Here is an 18,234-nt window from a genome sequence, read left to right as displayed (position 1 = left end):
CGCTTGTTCTCATTGAGTTTTCAAATGCCTTTAACGTTGTTGACCATGACCTTCTATTGGCTGCTCTTTCCCATCTCAGGTTCCCATCAGAGTCAATGGCGTGGTTTGAATTAAAATTTAAATCTAAAATTGGTGATCAAATTGGAGAATATTACGCCAATTTCTTTTCTGATCAGATGAAATGGTCGATTTGATCATTCCGTCTGGACTGTCCGGGGTGGCCTTAATGATCTTTTACCGCATTGACGGGAAGGGAGCGTGCATGAACTATAGGAGGCAGCACAGGAGCCGTCAGATTTTTGGCGCGAGGCGTAAATGTGATGTTTTTTGTTCCGATGTAGCCCACAAGATGGCAGAACCTACTATGCACAAGAAAACACTTGACGTGTAAATGTGCCTGTTTATGGTTCCGATTAAGACCACAAGATGGCAGACCCTCCAACGCGCACGGTCCCTGTTTTTGATCGGACCTCTCAATGTACTGACAGTGACAGCCAACATTATTTTTTAGGTTAAGTTGAGAATCTTATGTAAAGTGTAAACAGCTATTTAAAATGCGTATTGGTACTTGTTTTGTAAATAATATTTTTTCTTATAACTCCACATGGACCGCGATCCGTAATCCTATTCGTAATACGTGGCTAATTAGGTTTTGTTCCACTAAAGTCAACCACGATCACGACCGCACAGGAAAATTTGAAACCGTATTTTCATTTCCATTTGCTCGGCATATAGCTACATTAAATAGAATGAAACTGTATCATATAATTGGCACATCTTTAGCCATACCAGGCTGTGGCTTATTGGAGACACTTAGTGTTTTTCCTGAATATTCTTTCCTTGCAGCTTCATACATAGGTAAGTATTTGCATTTAATTTAAAATATTGGATGTAAGTGTAGTGGCTACATTCCATATTATATAAAAGATTATCTGCTTGTAGGTGTTACTGGCGCAATCCTGTTTTCTTTGGCAAGTTTACCGTTCAATAATGCAATTGGATTTCTGTACATCAGTGAAGATAATAAACTGATTAAAATATCATCAGTGGATTTCTGGGGCCGAAGAAAAGATCGAATAGTATCTGCAGATGAATGGATGCCACTTCTTGACATGAAACCAAAAACAATGGATGCATTTTATCTTTCTCCTCAACTTATTGATGGTACTAAGTATAAGCTGTTTATAAAATTTGGAAAAGTCCTTAATTCTACAAAAATGGGACAGGTTATGGAATAAGCTTGGAGCAAACTATAGAAGAATTAAAAATAAAATTTGTAAAATACTAATTTATTTCATTAATTATCTATTCAATTCAATCTATACCATACATAATACAATAGTCATGAGACCCAAAACAAATACATTATTGTTTAAGTAGATTAGTGAAGTATTATTGCAGTTAATAATTGAAGTGTTTTGCTGCCATAAATTAATGCATTGAAATGAATTACATGCCATCACTCACTTTCATTATTATTATCTGTCTGTATATACAAATTTATAAAATTACCTAGATATTGTATGCCCTAAGTCTAAAACCAGTATTTCATTTCATTAGCCAAAGAAACTAATTTCAAGCAATTCACACACACAGATACAACTTTTTACATCCATATTACGGTATTAAACCAGGTTCTCAAAGAAGCCAAGTTGGCCCTGAGTTTAGCATTGTGTAAGTTCATGACAAAGCTAACAGATAACAACTGATGATGATTTAAAACTTTAATATTATAAAATGATTTACTACATAAAAAGTACATAAGACAGCATATAATAGATAATAAATGTTTACATGTCATTTGGTAATTATATAATAAAGAGGAGAACCCGGAGTGCAAATAGAAATTGGTTACAAAACCATACTAAATGTTGTTCGAAACATTTTTGTGAACTTCATGGTAAAGATTACATATTTATTAAGAATTTTTACTACTTGAACTAACATAATTAGAATTGTCCCATTCTCAAGAATACTCAATTTTGTATGATAAAATTCATGATTAACAATGTTTTCCGTATAAAATGGGAAATATTCCAGAGAACAGCACAACTCTAAACATAATTATTAATATACTATAGATCTATCCTCTCACATGGAAAGATAATCAACAGTGATCAACACGGACACTGCGGGCACACAAAAACTAAAAAAAAAAATCATTATTTGAAATAACACTCAACAGAATTACTTTTTAGAACAAGATCGCGGCATTTGAGTCATGTCTATATAATGATTTCTTCTTGGAATCCCGAGGTGTGGCACCGTCAGTGCCGATCACTGATAATTAATGAAATGCAAATTTGCCCATAGCAAGGGCAACTCAAATATGGCCATGAAAGGTAAGCCAGTCACTGAGACTCAATGACATTCAATTCAATATTAATTGGTGAGAAAATGTGATCCACTCTGACTGCTTAATTGTTACAGAAGTGTATGGCTACTAACAGACGTGAAGGAGTAAGTTTGCAAGTGAGACATTGTGAACAATTGAGTGGGTGGGTTGCAAGCCTGGATCAACCAATTTTTTAGCTGGTTTTCCTTGTAGCATTCACTGTCAGTTCTGATTGATGCAAACTAAAGCCAGATATAGTTTAGTAGTGGCTTGTAGGTAAAGTAAATTTTGTCTCCCCTTGGCTAGGTCAATATTTGGGCCCTGTGACCCTCACGCAACACTGGCCAAATAGGCAGCTGCCTAATCAGCCAAGCCCATGTGTGTGACTGTTAAGCCTCTATAGATAATCTGGTTCTTGTGGACTGTCAGCACATGCTTACACACATATATCATTTTCGACCATCAGCCCTGACTGTAAACACTGATCGAAACACCTTAGTCTAGCCAGGCCTGTGCAGGCTGGTCGGTGGTGAAGGGGCTGACTCCGTTCCGCTCCATGGCGTCCAGCACTTCGCAGACGTGCGCCGCTACATCTGCCCGGCTCTGGTCTATGCCTTTGATGAATGGGTGTTCCAGCAATCGGTTGTATTTTGGACGCTGATTCTCTTCTTTGATGAGGCTGCAATTTGAAATTTTGTTCAAAAGATTTCTAAAAATTGGGTAAAATTTCAAATAAATCACTGGAAATTGTAAAGTAGGAGACATATGTTTTAAACAATCTTAATTTTTACAAGCTTTTATTGAACTTGCCCTGTTAGTATGTATGGGATATATCTTGCAAGTTAAATTTGACCCACTTCCCGATTTCCAATGAATCTGAAAATTTGCATACATAGGTAAGTCGGAGATAATGCAATATTATGGTACCATCAAGCTGATCGGATAATGGAGACAGGAGGTAGCCATAGGAACTCTGTGATAAAACAATGTGTGTTTGGGATTTTTTGAATTGTCTCGATGAGTATTAGTTGCCTGTGGAAAAAAAGTACAGTCAGCGATACAAGCTTGTACTAGCTTGTAAAGCTTGTAGCTTGATGATTATGATTAATTGCGTTTAGAAAGTATGTAAGTGAGCCTTTATCAATTAGGATAGTCAGGGCTTTTTTCCGCAGTCAGGCAGATAACTCACCAAGTGTTGACGAAATTCACGAAGTTGTTGGAAAAGGCGTTGTTGGCGTTGGTGAGGCGCGGCGGGTCGCCCTGCACCACCTGCTGCAGCTGCTCGAACACGGAGCCCCAGCGCGGGTAGGGGAAGGCGCCGGTGGCCACCTCCATGAGCGTGATGCCGAGCGACCACACGTCCGAGCGCACGTCGTAGCCGCGCGCGCGCCCCGGGTCGATGCGCTCCGGCTACACACAGGTCACAGTACACGATATTGACACAATATACAACAACAACAAGGAGGAGTTTCGGCCGAAGGGTGTCAAGTTTCGGCGGTTCTGAGGCCGGCTCCCTGACACTGCGGGGTTGCGTAATGCATCTCAACCATAATGTGATTTTTAGTGTTTAGTTTTAAAATATATTGTTATAATATGTATGTTCCTTTTAAGGCATTTATTTATGGGCCACTAGTTTGCCTGAAATAAAGATTTTCATTTCATTTCAATATAACTTATTTTTGTCATAATTACAGACATATCTAGACTCTTTCAAACACTTGTTCTTTCTGACTTCTATCAAGGAGGTCACTAGACACCAGCGTCGAGGTGTCCATAGAAGTTGATCCCCATTGGGTTGTCTAATAAGTGACATATTGCACCGGTAGGCCTTTTGGCTTGCCCAAAGAGAATATTTGACACCCCACCATTACCTTCAAGTCATTTCTCATGCAAAAAACTATATATTTTATAACTTTGAACCTACACTGCTAAGTTGCCAACATGAGACTGATATAACTAGATGCGTATCTTACACACGTTAAATGTATACAGGAGTAGCTAGGGATTGCAATCCGGTCCGGCGGATCCGGTAATCCGGCCGGATCCGGCACTTTTCAGGAGCTACCGGATCCGGTAAAAATCACCGGATCCGGACCGGATCCGGTAAAATAAAAAAGACGCCTAAATACAGCACGCGCTGTGCGTTTTAGGTGAGGAAAAAGCGACGGATGAGAGATAAAGTTGGATAGAACAAAAAACTAGTGAAGAAGTTTAAATATAGTGAGATAAAAATATATTTATTATGACGATAACTGGGAACAGGAGAGAATTTTTTCTTCTTTCATTTTGGTGGCATGATATGACGATTACATAAATACTGTAATGGAAGGAATAATTAAAGGATGGAGATGCCATGGAAGGCATTTGTAATTTATGCTAGAGAGAAGGTTAATGTTATGTCATAATGTTGTGATAGAAGATTAAAACTAAACAAATGAACAGGATTAAGTCGCCGGTACTCAACCGACTTGAGTTGAGCTCATCATATATATGTACATATATCGATAATCTTTAGTAGATCTAGATTCTTTTCTATTCAAATTTAAGAAGGAATCTTTTGTCTTCACAATTTCATCCAATTTTATGCAATTTCCTACATCTTCGTACGTACGTGCTACTCTACGTCTAGCCAATCCTTTACTTGATCCATGTAACTTTTCTTAGGGAGTCTCTTTCCGCGATGGTTTTAATCCTACACTCTATTATTTTTGCACGAGATTGCTGTGTCGAATTTCGTTCCCTATAATTTGCCCTTATATCCCTAAACAACATTTTTTTAAATCATACATTCTACTACTTTCACGCACATAAAAATGAGAGCAAAATATATATCTTCTTTTGTTACTAGAATGGATGTCAACGTTACAAAGAATTCAATCAAAGAACAGTTACGAAAACTTGTCCTTTCAAGGACTTCCATTTCCCACCCCAAATCCCATCATCAGGCTTTGTAAACTACTCAAATTCATAAATATAATCGAAAATTTGAGTACTTTTGAATGGTTAAATATAATAAAACCGATTTCATATTTTGTTTTTAAAGTGATATTGACATTGTAACACTTTTTACTACTAAGTTCTATTTTATTTTTAAGAAGTTATTTATTAACTTCAAATTATAGATTTAGGAATACGTATTACGCAAAAAACTAGAAAAATATGTCACTTAATTAACCTTAATATCCCTATACCAATCCGGATCCGGTCCGGCCGGATCCGGCCGGATCATGGCCAAAATCCGGCCGGATCCGGCCGGATTGAAAATCAATCCGGTTTGCAATCCCTAGGAGTAGCAATATTTTTTTATCAAATAAAAATACAATAAAACAGTACTCACCGCCATGTACGGCCGGCACCCGGCGTCCCGAGTCCGGGCTATTGAGTCCACCAGCTTGCCCGAAATACCGAAGTCACATAACTTAATATTGCCCCTTCTGTCCAGCAGGATGTTTGATGGCTTTACATCCCTGTGACAAGCATATAATATATAAACATTACACAACACAACTCAACCCCAACATTACCTACACGATATCATCTTTATACGATACTATTTTTAAATGTGCATAAAAAACGAATAGATTAATTAACTTTTTTTCCAAGTACAGCAACCCCAAAGGATGGGTTTTATTAATTTTAGCAATCTATGTATATTTAGATATATTTGTCGTATATATATGTATTCCACAATAGATTCATGACTGCTGAGTCGAGTTTGATAATAAGATATCAATTTTCGTTATCAGCTGAGTCAGCTGACATAGGCGAAGTTTTCAACTGAATTACAGAAAGAAAGAAGTTCTATATGAATTACTCGTTCTTCTTTGTCTATTGTCTCCTGACGAGCTAGAATGATATTCTTAGAAAAAAATCTTTCACGTAAAGTTATTTATGGCAGTACAGTTACAGTTAATCCCTCCCTAAGTGAGAACATCACAAAAACATAAAAATATTTACGTCATATAAAATTCGGTTCACTTACCTATGAATAATTTTTAGCTTCTCTTTTAAATAATTTAAAGCTTTTACGGTAGCTAGGGTTATCTTAGCTATAATGGTTTCTGGTATTCGAGTTTGCATCCGTTCGCATATGAACTTATAATATTTATCTAAAGAGGTGTCCATCAGCTCCATACAAATCCAACAGTCACCCTGAAATTTTTGTAAAATAGTAAATAATTATAATTAAACATATGGCGTATTTCGGAATTCCGCAATGGTCTCTAATATTCACAACTACCCAAATACATCATATCAATAAATCTCAGGCTCATACTGTTTTCATCTCGACAAAAAAAAAAAAAACAGTGCAACACTCCAGTGTCCAACCGAAAGGACACTAGGAGTTTAGGAGGTTTTTACTAAGAGCGGTTTCTAATTGAAACCATATGGTAGAAATAGAAATACTATGTTTTTAGAAGATCCTGATCCTCAACTAATTTATCAAGTAGTCGTCTGCAAGCGATACTAATATATATTTTTTAATATTAATGGAAGAATTCAAAACTTCAGGCAAGCCTTTTGCCACTTTTATCCACCTGAGCTATCAAAGTTTACGCAGAAAACATCAATTTAATTAGTTTGAGAGTAGCAGGATAGAAAACAGAAAATAACAGAGGCACAACATTGAAGTTAAATTTTCTTTTTACATTTTTAATATAATAAAATAACGTTCCAGTATCATTGAATTTCAGGAACAGGATTTTTTTTTAAATCTTTATCTAACTGTATTTAGTATAGCAATATAAACGAATAGTGTTATTGAAGGAATATGAATGTCCACAACTGCCTTCTTCCAACAATTTAATATCATTGGACCTCTGTTTGAGGTTCTCTCTGGCTGCATTCTACAGTTATCGGTTGCTTGAGCACCTTGAACAGTGAAAAAATAAATGTATAAATAAGATACCTCTTTGAAGAGTGCTCCATAGAACTGCACAATATATACACAGTCATTGCTCTTCATGACCACCTCCAGGTCCATAAGCAATTGCTTCTGCTCCTTCTCATCCACGGTGGAGCGGATGCGTTTCACAGCCATCACACGGTTAGTTCTGTTATCAAATAATACATTCTTAAGCAGTTGAAGGGTCAACTACCATTGTTGGCAAGTTGCCAGTTACTTGCTAGTGATCCTGAATCCCAGTAAGGGCATTTATTCATGCAAACTAAAATTCAGATAATCTTTTGCTCAAAACTAATTAATGTAGTAGTAATCGAATATAAACTGTCCTGAGACATACTAACATTAAGTTAATTTTATGGTATCACTTACGTTTTTTTGTCACCACGCGACATAAACTCCTCAACATAGTCGACCTAGGCTCTCCGAAACAAGTCGCGCGAGTGACTAAATTCATTCGGCCTAGTTATCAATTTATTATGACTATGGCAGTCTTATTCTACACAACATAAATCATAAGATACTAAAAAAATAACAGATAAAGAGATAAAGATAGTTTTATTCAAGTAGGCATATTACAATGCGCTTATGAACGTCAAATAAAGCTACACGCTCTAACCCTACACCTCTGACCTGAGAAGATTTAAATCCCCCCCAATATGGACAACTCGGGACACATCTTTTCAAAACATTACATCTTATAATTAACATGCATTAAATAAGAAATAATCATTCACCAGTTTGCATGAATAAATGCCATTAAATATTCATTCACCAGAAACATATGTGACCGTGGCGGGCAAAACGTCCCACTTTGTTGTTTGCCATAAGGATGAGATTTGCTTGTATCTTTATATGAATAACCAAGGCGTCTTTATGGCAAGCAACAAAGTGGGATGTTTCGCCGGCCGCAGTCACATATAATACTACTTGCACTCACTTCCTATGAACCATCTTATTTACAGCTCCGAAGGCACCTCGTCCAATTTCTCCCAGATCAATCAGGTCATCGGCGGTAAAATCATAAATTTCTGTTGCAGACAGCTGCAGCTTACCCGATGACTGCATGGACGGATAAATCCTGCATCTATCCCTGCACGTAAAATCTCACATGAAAAACAACATGAATATATGTCTGCTAATTCACTAACTCATGGCACGAACTTGAAAGTGATATTTATAATTTATATATTGACTGGGACTTAGGAACTTCTGTCCTAACCTTAAAGAGACTTGGCAGTCCTCAATTCAGCCATCTTCATTGCTTTATGCATTACATTAGTCGCTTGGCCATTAAAATTAAAAATGTTATGTAAATAATTACACCTAAATAAATTTTGTATATCTGTTGACATCTCTAAAACAAACAGACCATGTTTCCTAACAATATGGTAGTTAACCTGCCTGAGAAACCAGTGGTCTTGAGTTTGAATCCTGGCAAGGACATTTATTTATTTATATGATGTAATTTCATGTTAAGCTTTTAATTTGTGATTTGTAAAGTTTTGTTCTATTCAGGTCAACCAAAAGTATTGATATGCTGTATATCACTAAATGGTTACATGTTTAGAGTGCACTAAGTTTAGCATACTGTTACATTCTAAAACTGTATTATGTATATCTAATTGAGAATGTTTTAAGAAAAAGGATCACGTTTCTGGTGACATGTTGGTTAGCCATATTAATGTTACCATTTTCCATATAAATTACGACTGCTTGTGTCTCTGGCACAGAACATACGGATTTAGGAGAATTTTACACAGGCTAATAAGAATTGAACTTTATAAGTATTTTTCTATCAGGTTTCTATTAGAAACAAACAACTACCCTACTTAGCTTGTAGGTAGTTTACATAAAATAGTGTAAACAAAGATAAAATGCCAATCATTTTCAAAGGGAAATTTCTATTCATTTTAATTATAAAGTACCTAAGTCTTAAAAAAAAGCTAAAATTGGAAAATCTGATTGATTATTAGGGATAACATTCATACTAAAACTAGGAAACATTAAAAGTACAGTATTAATGAGTACACATAATGTATTGTTAGTTGAGTGGGGCACAGCTACCTTGTGTTTTCAGGCAACACATCTCTGATGGTGCGCGCCGGTATGCGAGGTCTCGGCGCCGCGGCGGAGTTCGCGAAAGGCACGAACGCCGCATCATCTCCCGAGGGCCCGCCGATTTGAAGATCCAAAATTTTGCGTTTTTCAGTACTGAACAGATTCAAATCAGGTTTTGGCATACTAGGTCTGCTGGGTCCTGAAATATTAACAACGAGCACATTCTTACAAAATTTAATAACAATATCGTTTGTAAACAATTGACCTAGAACATATGGGATTTGCCGGAATATCTTATTTTATACCTTGGTTTGATGACACTTCACCATTCTTCGACATTTTAATGGATGTGCTTGTAACGTTTTCACTATTCTTTGGTGTATGTAACGAATCCCCAACTCTCCATTTGAAGATATGAATATTGAAACGGGTCAAGTTTTCATAATGAACAACAAGAATCTGTTTTGTTCAATTTATGCATCGTATTTATCGACAACAGCAAAGTGACACGGAGAAACGTACTTTTGCCGTCGTTTGACAGATATAGATCTGTGTTACCAGCATTATAAGTATGCTAACGCGACTACTCAATATTGCTATGTTAAAGAGCTCACGCAGCAATACGTAAGTCAGACCAAGATAAATTGGCAGTGATTTTGATAGCCCAAAGAGTACAAGTGTTATTTTAAACGTCAAATATCTATGAAATTATGACGTGTATTTAATACTTTCACATACTGGGCTATCAAAATCGTTGCCAACTTAGTTTGGTTTGACTCTAGACTATATAAATATAGAGTCAGTCCAAGATAAGTTGGCAGCGATTTTGATATCCTAGACAAAACAAGTGTTATTTTAAACGTCAAACATGACGTGTACTTAACACTTCCACAAGCTGGGCTATCAAAATCGTTGCCTACTTAGCTTGGTCCAGCTTGGTCTGACTGAAGCTGGTCAAACAACTTTTGGGAGCCCAGACAGTGCAAGTGTTATTTTAAAAATTACAACGTTTACTTAACATTTGCACAGGCTGGGCTATCAAAATCGCTGCTAACTTATTTTGGTCTGACTCTAACCCTTCGCGCCTACATTTTAAATTTGCTGCTTTTTTCTGCTGACGGAAATGGCTTGACAAACTATATTTATCTATATGATAAATTTATCGGTTTTGTGTTTCCACCCATTTGTGTTGAAATAAACTACAATAGTAATTTATCGGTTTCCAAAAATTTGCAACCAAAGTTGACTCGCCCAATTGTAATTTATGTGAAGTAGTTGAAGACGTGTTTCATATAACAATGCAATGTCGCCGTGGTGTCGCACAGCGTCGTTTGCGTAGTGTCAGCTCCTCCTAGCATCCTCAGCCTCGGAAGAGGCTGGGCTCCTTTATAATATGGTCATGGACATCATAGCCAGGGCGGCTACCCGGAAAATCGAAATTCGTCAATTGCGGGCATTTTTCTCTGTTACTCTAATTACGGCTTACTAAGAGTAAAAGAGAAATATCCCCGCAATTTGCGAATATCGGTTTTCGCGGTAGGCCCCCAGATCATAGCACGTAGAAATAGTGAAAGTTAGACTGGTTTAGTTTTGTTAGAGAGCCACTATGAGGGTGGCAAATCAATCAATTGTTAGTTTTAACATAATAAAAATTTCATTAAAAAAATTCAAGAATTCTTCGCAAATGATTAATCCCCATATTGAATCGGTTACGGGCTGGCTTGCTAGTCTTCAGGAAGAGAAAACAAAGATCCTTCTAGTAAATAAGTATTTTATTAAATTTACATTCAGTAATCCTTTTAAAGTTGGTCTATAAAAAACATTACCCTCCTCCCTTTGGCAGTCGGGTAAAAAAAGAAAACAAGAATGGTTCTAGTAAAAAATATACTTAAAATGTTGTACAATAAGTCAAAGTCTATAAATTATTATTGAATTCAAGATTCTCGCTTTTGTTTTTTTGATGGTCTAGGAGCAGAACTGGTTGCATCAGCATCTGATGTTTTGCTCAGTTTCTTTATGTTTTTTTTTGATGTACTGCCATTTACACCATTTTTTTCTTTAGATACTTGAGCTGTACTTTTCGACTGGTTTCTACTAACAGGATGTGATTTGTCAGTTTTTGGCAGGCTCTTTGTTGGTGACTGTCTGCCATCTCCACTTTGTCTCTGATAGAATGGTTTGATTTTATCAAAGTTTACATAATCAACAGTTACTGGCTCCACTTGTTTTGTTTCAAACATCTCATCATCTTCATCTGGACCAAGTTTGACCCACCTGAGGAAAAATAATGCAGTTTTTTATAAAAATACTTTTGTAAGAGCCACTTGCACCAATCACTAACCCAAGGTTAACCGGTTAAACCTGGAGTTAACATGTCCAGTTTGACACTGGGTTCAATTCAATTCAATTCAAATATACTTTATTCATGTAGGCCTAGCAACAAGCACTTATGAATAGTAAGACAGTATTACATATAATTATCTTAATCTAATTATCAGAGCAATTTATTGATGTTGTAAATATTATTCCATATATAATACTAATGAATATAATTCATAGATCAAATTTAATACTAAAACTTTCACAAAATATAGTCATGCAAAAAAAATGTATAAAAAATACTAGTCTAGATTGTTTCTAGAATAAATTCTAAATGTCAAACAAATATAATAAAAACAACAAAGGAAATACATGCATTGGAATATCCATTTCATCATCATTATTCAAATATAATAAATAATTAATCATTTCGAATCACAATTAATCCCACGTTGTTTTATCATTCATGTAGTCTTGTGTGGTATAATAAGCTTTAGAAATAAGTTTACGCTTTACATGATTCTTAAATTTATTAATTGGTAACTCAGTAATATGGTTTGGAAGTTTATTATAAAATCTCACACAATTACCCATGAATGATTTTTTAATTTTATGGAGCCGAGTGAAGGGCACGGCGAACTTATGTTTATTTCTAGTATTAATATTATGAATGTCACAATTTTTCTTAAAATCGGCAATATTTTTATGCACATACAGAATATTCTCATAAATGTATTGACAGTGCACTGTCATGATGTCAATTTCCTTAAATTTATCTCTCAGTGAGTCTCTATGGTTCATTTTATATATTGCTCGAATAGCCCTCTTCTGCAGAACAAAAATGGTATTTATATCTGAAGCACCACCCCACAGTAAAATACCATATGACATAATGCTATGGAAGTAACTAAAATATACTAATCGAGCTGTTTTGACATCAGTTAACTGACGGATTTTGCTTACTGCAAAAGCTGCAGAACTCAGTCTATTCGAAAGAGTAGCAATATGGGGACCCCACTGGAGTTTAGAATCTAAAGTTATACCAAGAAAAACTGTACTATCAACTAATTCCAATTCCTCATCCTTCACAATGACACTTGTTTTTACATGCCTTACATTACTAGTGACAAACTTAATACATTTAGTCTTATTCTCATTTAACAATAAATTATTAACATTGAACCAATTTACTACTTTTGAAATAGCATCGTTTACATCATTGTAAGCTTGTTGCTGTCGTTTGACTTTGAAAATAAGTGAAGTGTCGTCTGCAAACAATACTATATCATCGAGGTTAACTGGTTAACAGTTTAACCAGTTAACCTCGGGTTAGTGGGATGGTGCAAGTGGCCCCTAAGTGTATGTATAAAATGTTGATCAAAAGCTCTTATTACCTTTCGTCTAGTTCCCCCCTAATGTATGGCAAAGCTCCATATAGATCCAATACAACCACTCGGAACAACACTACTTGTCCCTCTTGGACTGCTGATCCAATCCATTCATTGCCAGGCTCCTCAGTCGGCCGGGGAATCACCACATTGAACACACTAAAATCAGAAATTTGTTAAGACTTGGATATTAATAACAAATACACTGGAAATCCCAGTTCTTGCAATTTATTTGTGACCACAAACGTCAAAACACCCCACTTTGTTACTTAGCATAAGGACTTGGTGTCTTGTGACATTTTAATTTTAAGCCTTAGACCAGTGGTTCTAATTTGTATTTGCCAAGATTTTGGGTCATGGGCAGTACATGAATATAGGGCCCTGTTGTGTTGTAAATGAATACTGATTTCCTTATTTATATTTGTGATCACAAGAGAATATTCTGCTACAATATCCTAATTTTCAGCTCATTTAGCTCCACTTGCACCATCCCACTGACCCGGGGTTATCCGGTTAAACCTGGAGTAACCATGGTTACCAGTACAATTTGACACTGGGTAAATGGTTTAACCTTTTGAGACCCGGACAAATATAGCAACATTCCATCATTGGTTTTTGAAGCCCACGGGTCTCAAAAGGTTAACCACTTAACCCTGGGTTAGTGGAATGGTGCAAGTGGCATTAGTGACACATTAAATTGCTGGAACTTACCGATGTACAAGAATGCCTAAATGGGTATTGCTCTTTTTGTTTACCAGTCCCTTTAGGGTGGCACCCACATATGGTTGAAATATGAAGTAGTCCGCTTGTACTTGAAACTGAATGTCTGAGCCGTCGTTGCGTATTGCGCCCACATTGGTTAATACTCTTAAATTTTTGTAGCTAAGTAAAATGCCGTTTAACCTGCAACAATACCAATATTCCATGTAGTGATTGGCCCAAGCCTAAAATAGCATTTCAAATCAAATGTGTAATACATACTCTTTGTCAAACTTCCCGATTTTGTAATCCAACAGGTTTTTTATTGATTCCTGGAGGTTTCCAAGACACCAAGGCTGCAGTGCAAGGTTTTGTGTAACTTTTTTTTCCACAACACAAGAGTTCTTATCATTGGCTAATTTTCTTAATTCCTTAAGGTTGAATTTTATAATAGTTGACATGATGAAAACGCATAAATATTTTTTGTGTATTAGTCGTTCATTACCTAAATAAATATCAAACAATTGTATAAAATGTGAAATTTACAGTTTTCGACATTGCACGCGATCACATTTTGTTTTCATGTCAAATAGCCGTTTTAAAATTAGGGGTCTTTGCATGAGACGCAGGAGTGATGGTAAACAGCCATTTTAAAAGGGCTCTGCATAAACTTGGCACTTGGCATCTACCTCATTACGGAACTAAATATGGACAACACTACACTAGACGTATATAATAAAAAAAATTAACCATTTTACCATTTTGTACCTTTTGGCGTTGAAACTCTAGGTCCATGGGGTCCCAGCGCGCACAAGTTTTTTGGAGAAATCGCGAAACGTCTGGTTGACGTAACTGGTGACCGAAGAGCTGGCGGCTTCCTCGCACAACGTATCAGTATTGCGATACAACGAGGAAATGCCACCAGCATCCTTGGTACAATGCCTCAAGGGCCTATTTTAGATATAAGCTAGTTATAGTAATCATCTGTATATATCCATTATGTATATTGTTATTGTCAATAAATAGAATAATATAACCATAAAAAAACACATTTTAGTTTATGGCAGAAATGGCAACTGTCAGTGTCAGTGTCAGAGTCACTTTGATGTTTGAGATTAGGTTATAGGTTATATTCGTGTTGTTTTATTAAAAATTAGAATTTATTATAATTAAATAAAGCTTAAATAATAAAACTATAAATATTGTTTTGTGACTATGAATAACGTTACCAACAAGTTATTATTGATTAATACATTCGTTGCACATTCACCCTCTTTGCTACGGTAAGATAGCTGAAAATATCCAGATATAATTTATTTTATAAAACGTTAGTAATATATTGTGAATGTATTTTGGGTTACAGAGGGAGCTCCGCGCTTCAAAACCGATGTTATTCTCGCCCAACAAGTTTCCCAGACTACTTCCAAAATCCTATATTTAGGAAGGAAGATCAGGCAAGGCTTATAGAGAGTGGGGAGTTTGCTAAAATTACTGCAGCGCCTGTGAAACCACCAGGAGCTCATGAAACCTCATCTGTTTACCATGATCCATTAGTTAAGTATGTATTAGACACAGGGTTTATAATTTTCTCAGTATATTTTCAGTATTATTTTTATCCTGGTTCTTATTTGCATTTATTTGTGATGTTCCATGGGTAAAGGTACCTTATGGTGGTTGGTGATTACACTATTATTAACAACACTCCAATACTAATGCAGTCACGATGTAAGTGCCTACCACCATAAGGTACCTTTTGCTGTAAAACATCACATTTATTATTTATCACTATTCAAAACACCTAGGTTTGTTTTTAAATGGGTCAATTGATAATTGTTAGTCATATTAAAATTTCCAGCAAAGTGATTAATCATGTAATGGAAATGGGAAAGAAGAAGCTGGCTCGCAGTCTTGTTGAACAAGCCTTTGAAAATATAAAGAGAATGCAAATTGAAAGATACCACCTCGCTACCACACCTGAAGCAAAAGCCAAAATTGAGTTGAATCCAAAAGCAATCTTATACAATGCCATTGAAAATGCAAAGCCATTGTTGTTACTGTCCCCAATTAAAAGAGGAGGCATTACTTATCAGGTAAATACTATGAACTGTATAATACAGGACACTGTGACAGACTCATCAGCTAAATAGCTGTTCGCCTATAATTATATAATAATAATAATAAATACTATTATAATATAATGATTATCCTCGCCTCCTAGCCTAGTTGGTAGTGACCCTGTCAATGAAGCAGGAGGTCCCGGGTTGGAATTCTGGTAAGGGCAATTTGTGTGTTAAACAAATATTTGTTCCTGAGTTATGGATTTTTTTTTTATCTATAAAAGTATACGTTTATAGATATATATATTTTTTTTTCAAAAAAGTATGGTACATTTTAAACTTATGTTAGGTTCACCAAACTTATGTTTAACAGTGAAATGAGGCACTCATTTGCAACATTAGTACCTTAATCTAAATTATATGATTAACTTATAATACCTACTAAGGTTAATACATAATTATATCATATTAACACAGTATAAGTTATTGTAGTGTATTTACCTATGAGGTGAGGCGTTGGGAAGCTGTGGCCTCCTTCTGCGAGGACGTGATGACGCAGAAGGAGGCGGCGGAGCGTGGCAGAGAGGAAGATCTGGCCTCTCAGCCAATGCGCCGCAAGCACTTGGGGCGGCGCGCGGCGGCGGTTAGCATACGACCGCCGATTACCCCCATAAAGGTACCTGTGGGCGGCAGGCTCGGGGACGTCTGCCGCCTACACAAGGGTCCCTGCGCGGGCGGGCGCGACGTATGATCGACGCGCCCACTGAGATGAAGGGGTGATCTATTCCCCACGAGTCGAGTTCGAGCCCGGACGGCCGCTGGCGAGGTTGCGGAAGAGTACTTCGGCGTTCCTGGGACCTCGCCCTATAGCACGGAGGCGGCAACAGAGGGGTTTTAGTGGGTAAACCATGGGTCTCATCAGCCTATATGGGAGTCCCACATAACCATCCCAGGCCCGTCCCCGCGCCTGGGTGGTATGCGAAAAGCATTTCCCCTTACCTATCCTATTTATTTATTCAGTCATGCATTGTACCTATTAGCAACTTCTTAATTTTTGATTTAAAAATGTTTTTACTAGCATGTTCGTCTTCTATTGATAACTTATTGAATATTTGCGGTGTGATATAGCTACGTGTCCTTTTACCATAGTAGTTGCTATTGGTTGGTTCCACGTATAAATCTATCTATTTATATATCTCATTGTCTAGTACCCACGACACAAGCCTACTTGATCTTACTGTGGAACAATCTGTGTATAATTGTCCTACAATATTTATTTATTTAATAACGATTTAACCAATCTAAGCTAGATAAAGTATGCTATTTCATTTCAGAGGTCACCTGTGGCCACATCCATTATCAGCATAATGTTGTTAGTCAACTTAAGTATTCAATTTTTTTGGTATTTCAGGTTCCTGGTCCCATCACAGAGAAGAGATCCCTCTTCCTAGCAATAAAATGGCTGCTCGAAGCCACCAATGAGAAAGAGAGAACAGTTCACTTTCCCCAGGCATTTGCTTGGGAGTTGCTGGACGCTGCAAACAACACAGGCAAAGTTGTGAAGAGAAAACAAGACTTGCACCGGCAGTGCGAGGCCAACCGCGCGTACGCTCACTACAGGTGGCAGTGAACCATTTATGTTGTAGATTAAACTTTGTATCAATAATACATATGTAGATAAAATAATAAGTGCTTCAATTCAGTCTTGACACATAAAAACCTTAAATATTTAAATAATATTTCATTTTAGGATTGCATTCTAAATACCCATAGGATGCTGATGGATCGAAAAGTAGTAAGCCAAGAATATGTATACAGTCACTTCCCAAAAAAACGAAAATGTATTAGGGCGTAAGTGAAAACAGGCTGTCAATTTCAATCAATCAACACCAAAATCACCTACAACAGATGTAGGTGCCGTTGTGGCCGCTAGATACATTATGTGTTAACTCTGGTTGTCATAATGACAAAACATGGGGAACTATATATATGAGCTGTAGAACTATGAGGCACGAGGTTTTCTTAAACTTGACTTCTGCCATCAATAACTTTTGAACTTAACTCTCAAAAGAGTGGAAAAAAAAGCGGCCAAGTGCGAGTCGGACTCGCCCATGAAGGGTTCCTTTATGACGTATTAAAAAAAACTACTTACTAGATCTCGTTCAACATTTTACCACTTTGGACACACATTTTACCACTTTGGTAGTGTCTCTCGCGCAAACTATTCACTTTAGAAAAAAATTATATTAGGAACCTAAATATCATTTTTGAAGACCTATCCATAGATACCCCACACGTATGGGTTTGATGAAAAAAGTTTTTTTGAGTTTCAGTTCTAAGTATGGGGAACCTCCAAAATTTATTGTTTTTTTTTCTATTTTTGTGTGAAAATCTTAATGCGGTTCATAGAATACATCCACTTACTAAGTTTGAACAATACAGCTCTTATAGTTTCGGAAAAAAGTGGCTGTG

General features: G+C 36.6%; 4 protein-coding genes across 4 annotated transcripts; 2 read left to right on the top strand and 2 right to left on the bottom strand.

Annotated features, from left to right (window-relative positions):
- Positions 1–475: 475 nt before the first annotated feature.
- On the top strand, positions 476–1,284 carry LOC133522200 (transmembrane protein 186). The gene is made up of 2 exons (XM_061857432.1): positions 476–858; positions 943–1,284. The coding sequence occupies exons 1-2, from the start codon at positions 555–557 to the stop codon at positions 1,236–1,238; spliced, it is 600 nt and encodes a 199-aa protein (XP_061713416.1). The 5' UTR covers positions 476–554; the 3' UTR covers positions 1,239–1,284.
- On the bottom strand, positions 1,274–9,856 carry LOC133522199 (dual specificity mitogen-activated protein kinase kinase 4-like). The gene is made up of 8 exons (XM_061857431.1): positions 9,605–9,856; positions 9,306–9,498; positions 8,179–8,331; positions 7,245–7,389; positions 6,318–6,487; positions 5,673–5,802; positions 3,525–3,745; positions 1,274–3,014 (listed from the first exon to the last, which is right to left on the bottom strand). Exons 1-8 carry the CDS (start codon positions 9,636–9,638, stop codon positions 2,831–2,833), a joined length of 1,230 nt encoding a protein of 409 aa, XP_061713415.1. The 5' UTR covers positions 9,639–9,856; the 3' UTR covers positions 1,274–2,830.
- A 1,197-nt stretch (positions 9,857–11,053) lies between these two features.
- LOC133522197 (DNA-directed RNA polymerase I subunit RPA43) lies at positions 11,054–14,294 on the bottom strand. The gene is made up of 4 exons (XM_061857429.1): positions 13,988–14,294; positions 13,718–13,909; positions 13,013–13,165; positions 11,054–11,573 (listed from the first exon to the last, which is right to left on the bottom strand). The coding sequence occupies exons 1-4, from the start codon at positions 14,164–14,166 to the stop codon at positions 11,234–11,236; spliced, it is 864 nt and encodes a 287-aa protein (XP_061713413.1). The 5' UTR covers positions 14,167–14,294; the 3' UTR covers positions 11,054–11,233.
- A 504-nt stretch (positions 14,295–14,798) lies between these two features.
- On the top strand, positions 14,799–17,451 carry LOC133522198 (small ribosomal subunit protein uS7m). Its single transcript, XM_061857430.1, has 4 exons — positions 14,799–14,988; positions 15,069–15,263; positions 15,561–15,795; positions 17,174–17,451. The coding sequence occupies exons 1-4, from the start codon at positions 14,921–14,923 to the stop codon at positions 17,390–17,392; spliced, it is 717 nt and encodes a 238-aa protein (XP_061713414.1). The 5' UTR covers positions 14,799–14,920; the 3' UTR covers positions 17,393–17,451.
- The last annotated feature ends 783 nt before the right edge of the window (positions 17,452–18,234 follow it).

Source organism: Cydia pomonella, chromosome 10 (genome assembly GCF_033807575.1).
Source record: "Cydia pomonella isolate Wapato2018A chromosome 10, ilCydPomo1, whole genome shotgun sequence".
Classification (NCBI taxonomy): domain Eukaryota; kingdom Metazoa; phylum Arthropoda; class Insecta; order Lepidoptera; family Tortricidae; genus Cydia; species Cydia pomonella.
The sequence above is the reverse complement of the archived record's forward strand: the minus strand, read 5'-3'. Positions and strand labels throughout refer to the sequence as shown.

Bases quoted from the DNA above. Each gene is read 5' to 3' on its own strand.
- LOC133522198 (XM_061857430.1), top strand. From the start codon at position 14,921: ATGAATAACGTTACCAACAAGTTATTATTGATTAATACATTCGTTGCA. The intron at 14,989-15,068 runs GTAAGATAGCTG...TTTGGGTTACAG, and splicing joins CATTCACCCTCTTTGCTACG to AGGGAGCTCCGCGCTTCAAA. The intron at 15,264-15,560 runs GTATGTATTAGA...TAAAATTTCCAG, and splicing joins TACCATGATCCATTAGTTAA to CAAAGTGATTAATCATGTAA.
- LOC133522200 (XM_061857432.1), top strand. From the start codon at position 555: ATGCGTATTGGTACTTGTTTTGTAAATAATATTTTTTCTTATAACTCC. The intron at 859-942 runs GTAAGTATTTGC...ATCTGCTTGTAG, and splicing joins CCTTGCAGCTTCATACATAG to GTGTTACTGGCGCAATCCTG.
- LOC133522197 (XM_061857429.1), bottom strand. From the start codon at position 14,166: ATGTCAACTATTATAAAATTCAACCTTAAGGAATTAAGAAAATTAGCC. The intron at 13,166-13,717 runs GTAAGTTCCAGC...TTCTGATTTTAG, and splicing joins TTAGGCATTCTTGTACATCG to TGTGTTCAATGTGGTGATTC. The intron at 11,574-13,012 runs GTAATAAGAGCT...ATTTTTCCTCAG, and splicing joins AGGGGGGAACTAGACGAAAG to GTGGGTCAAACTTGGTCCAG.
- LOC133522199 (XM_061857431.1), bottom strand. From the start codon at position 9,638: ATGTCGAAGAATGGTGAAGTGTCATCAAACCAAG. The intron at 8,332-9,305 runs GTAGCTGTGCCC...TTTTACGTGCAG, and splicing joins GTGTTGCCTGAAAACACAAG to GGATAGATGCAGGATTTATC. The intron at 3,015-3,524 runs GTGAGTTATCTG...TTCAAATTGCAG, and splicing joins GTGAATTTCGTCAACACTTG to CCTCATCAAAGAAGAGAATC.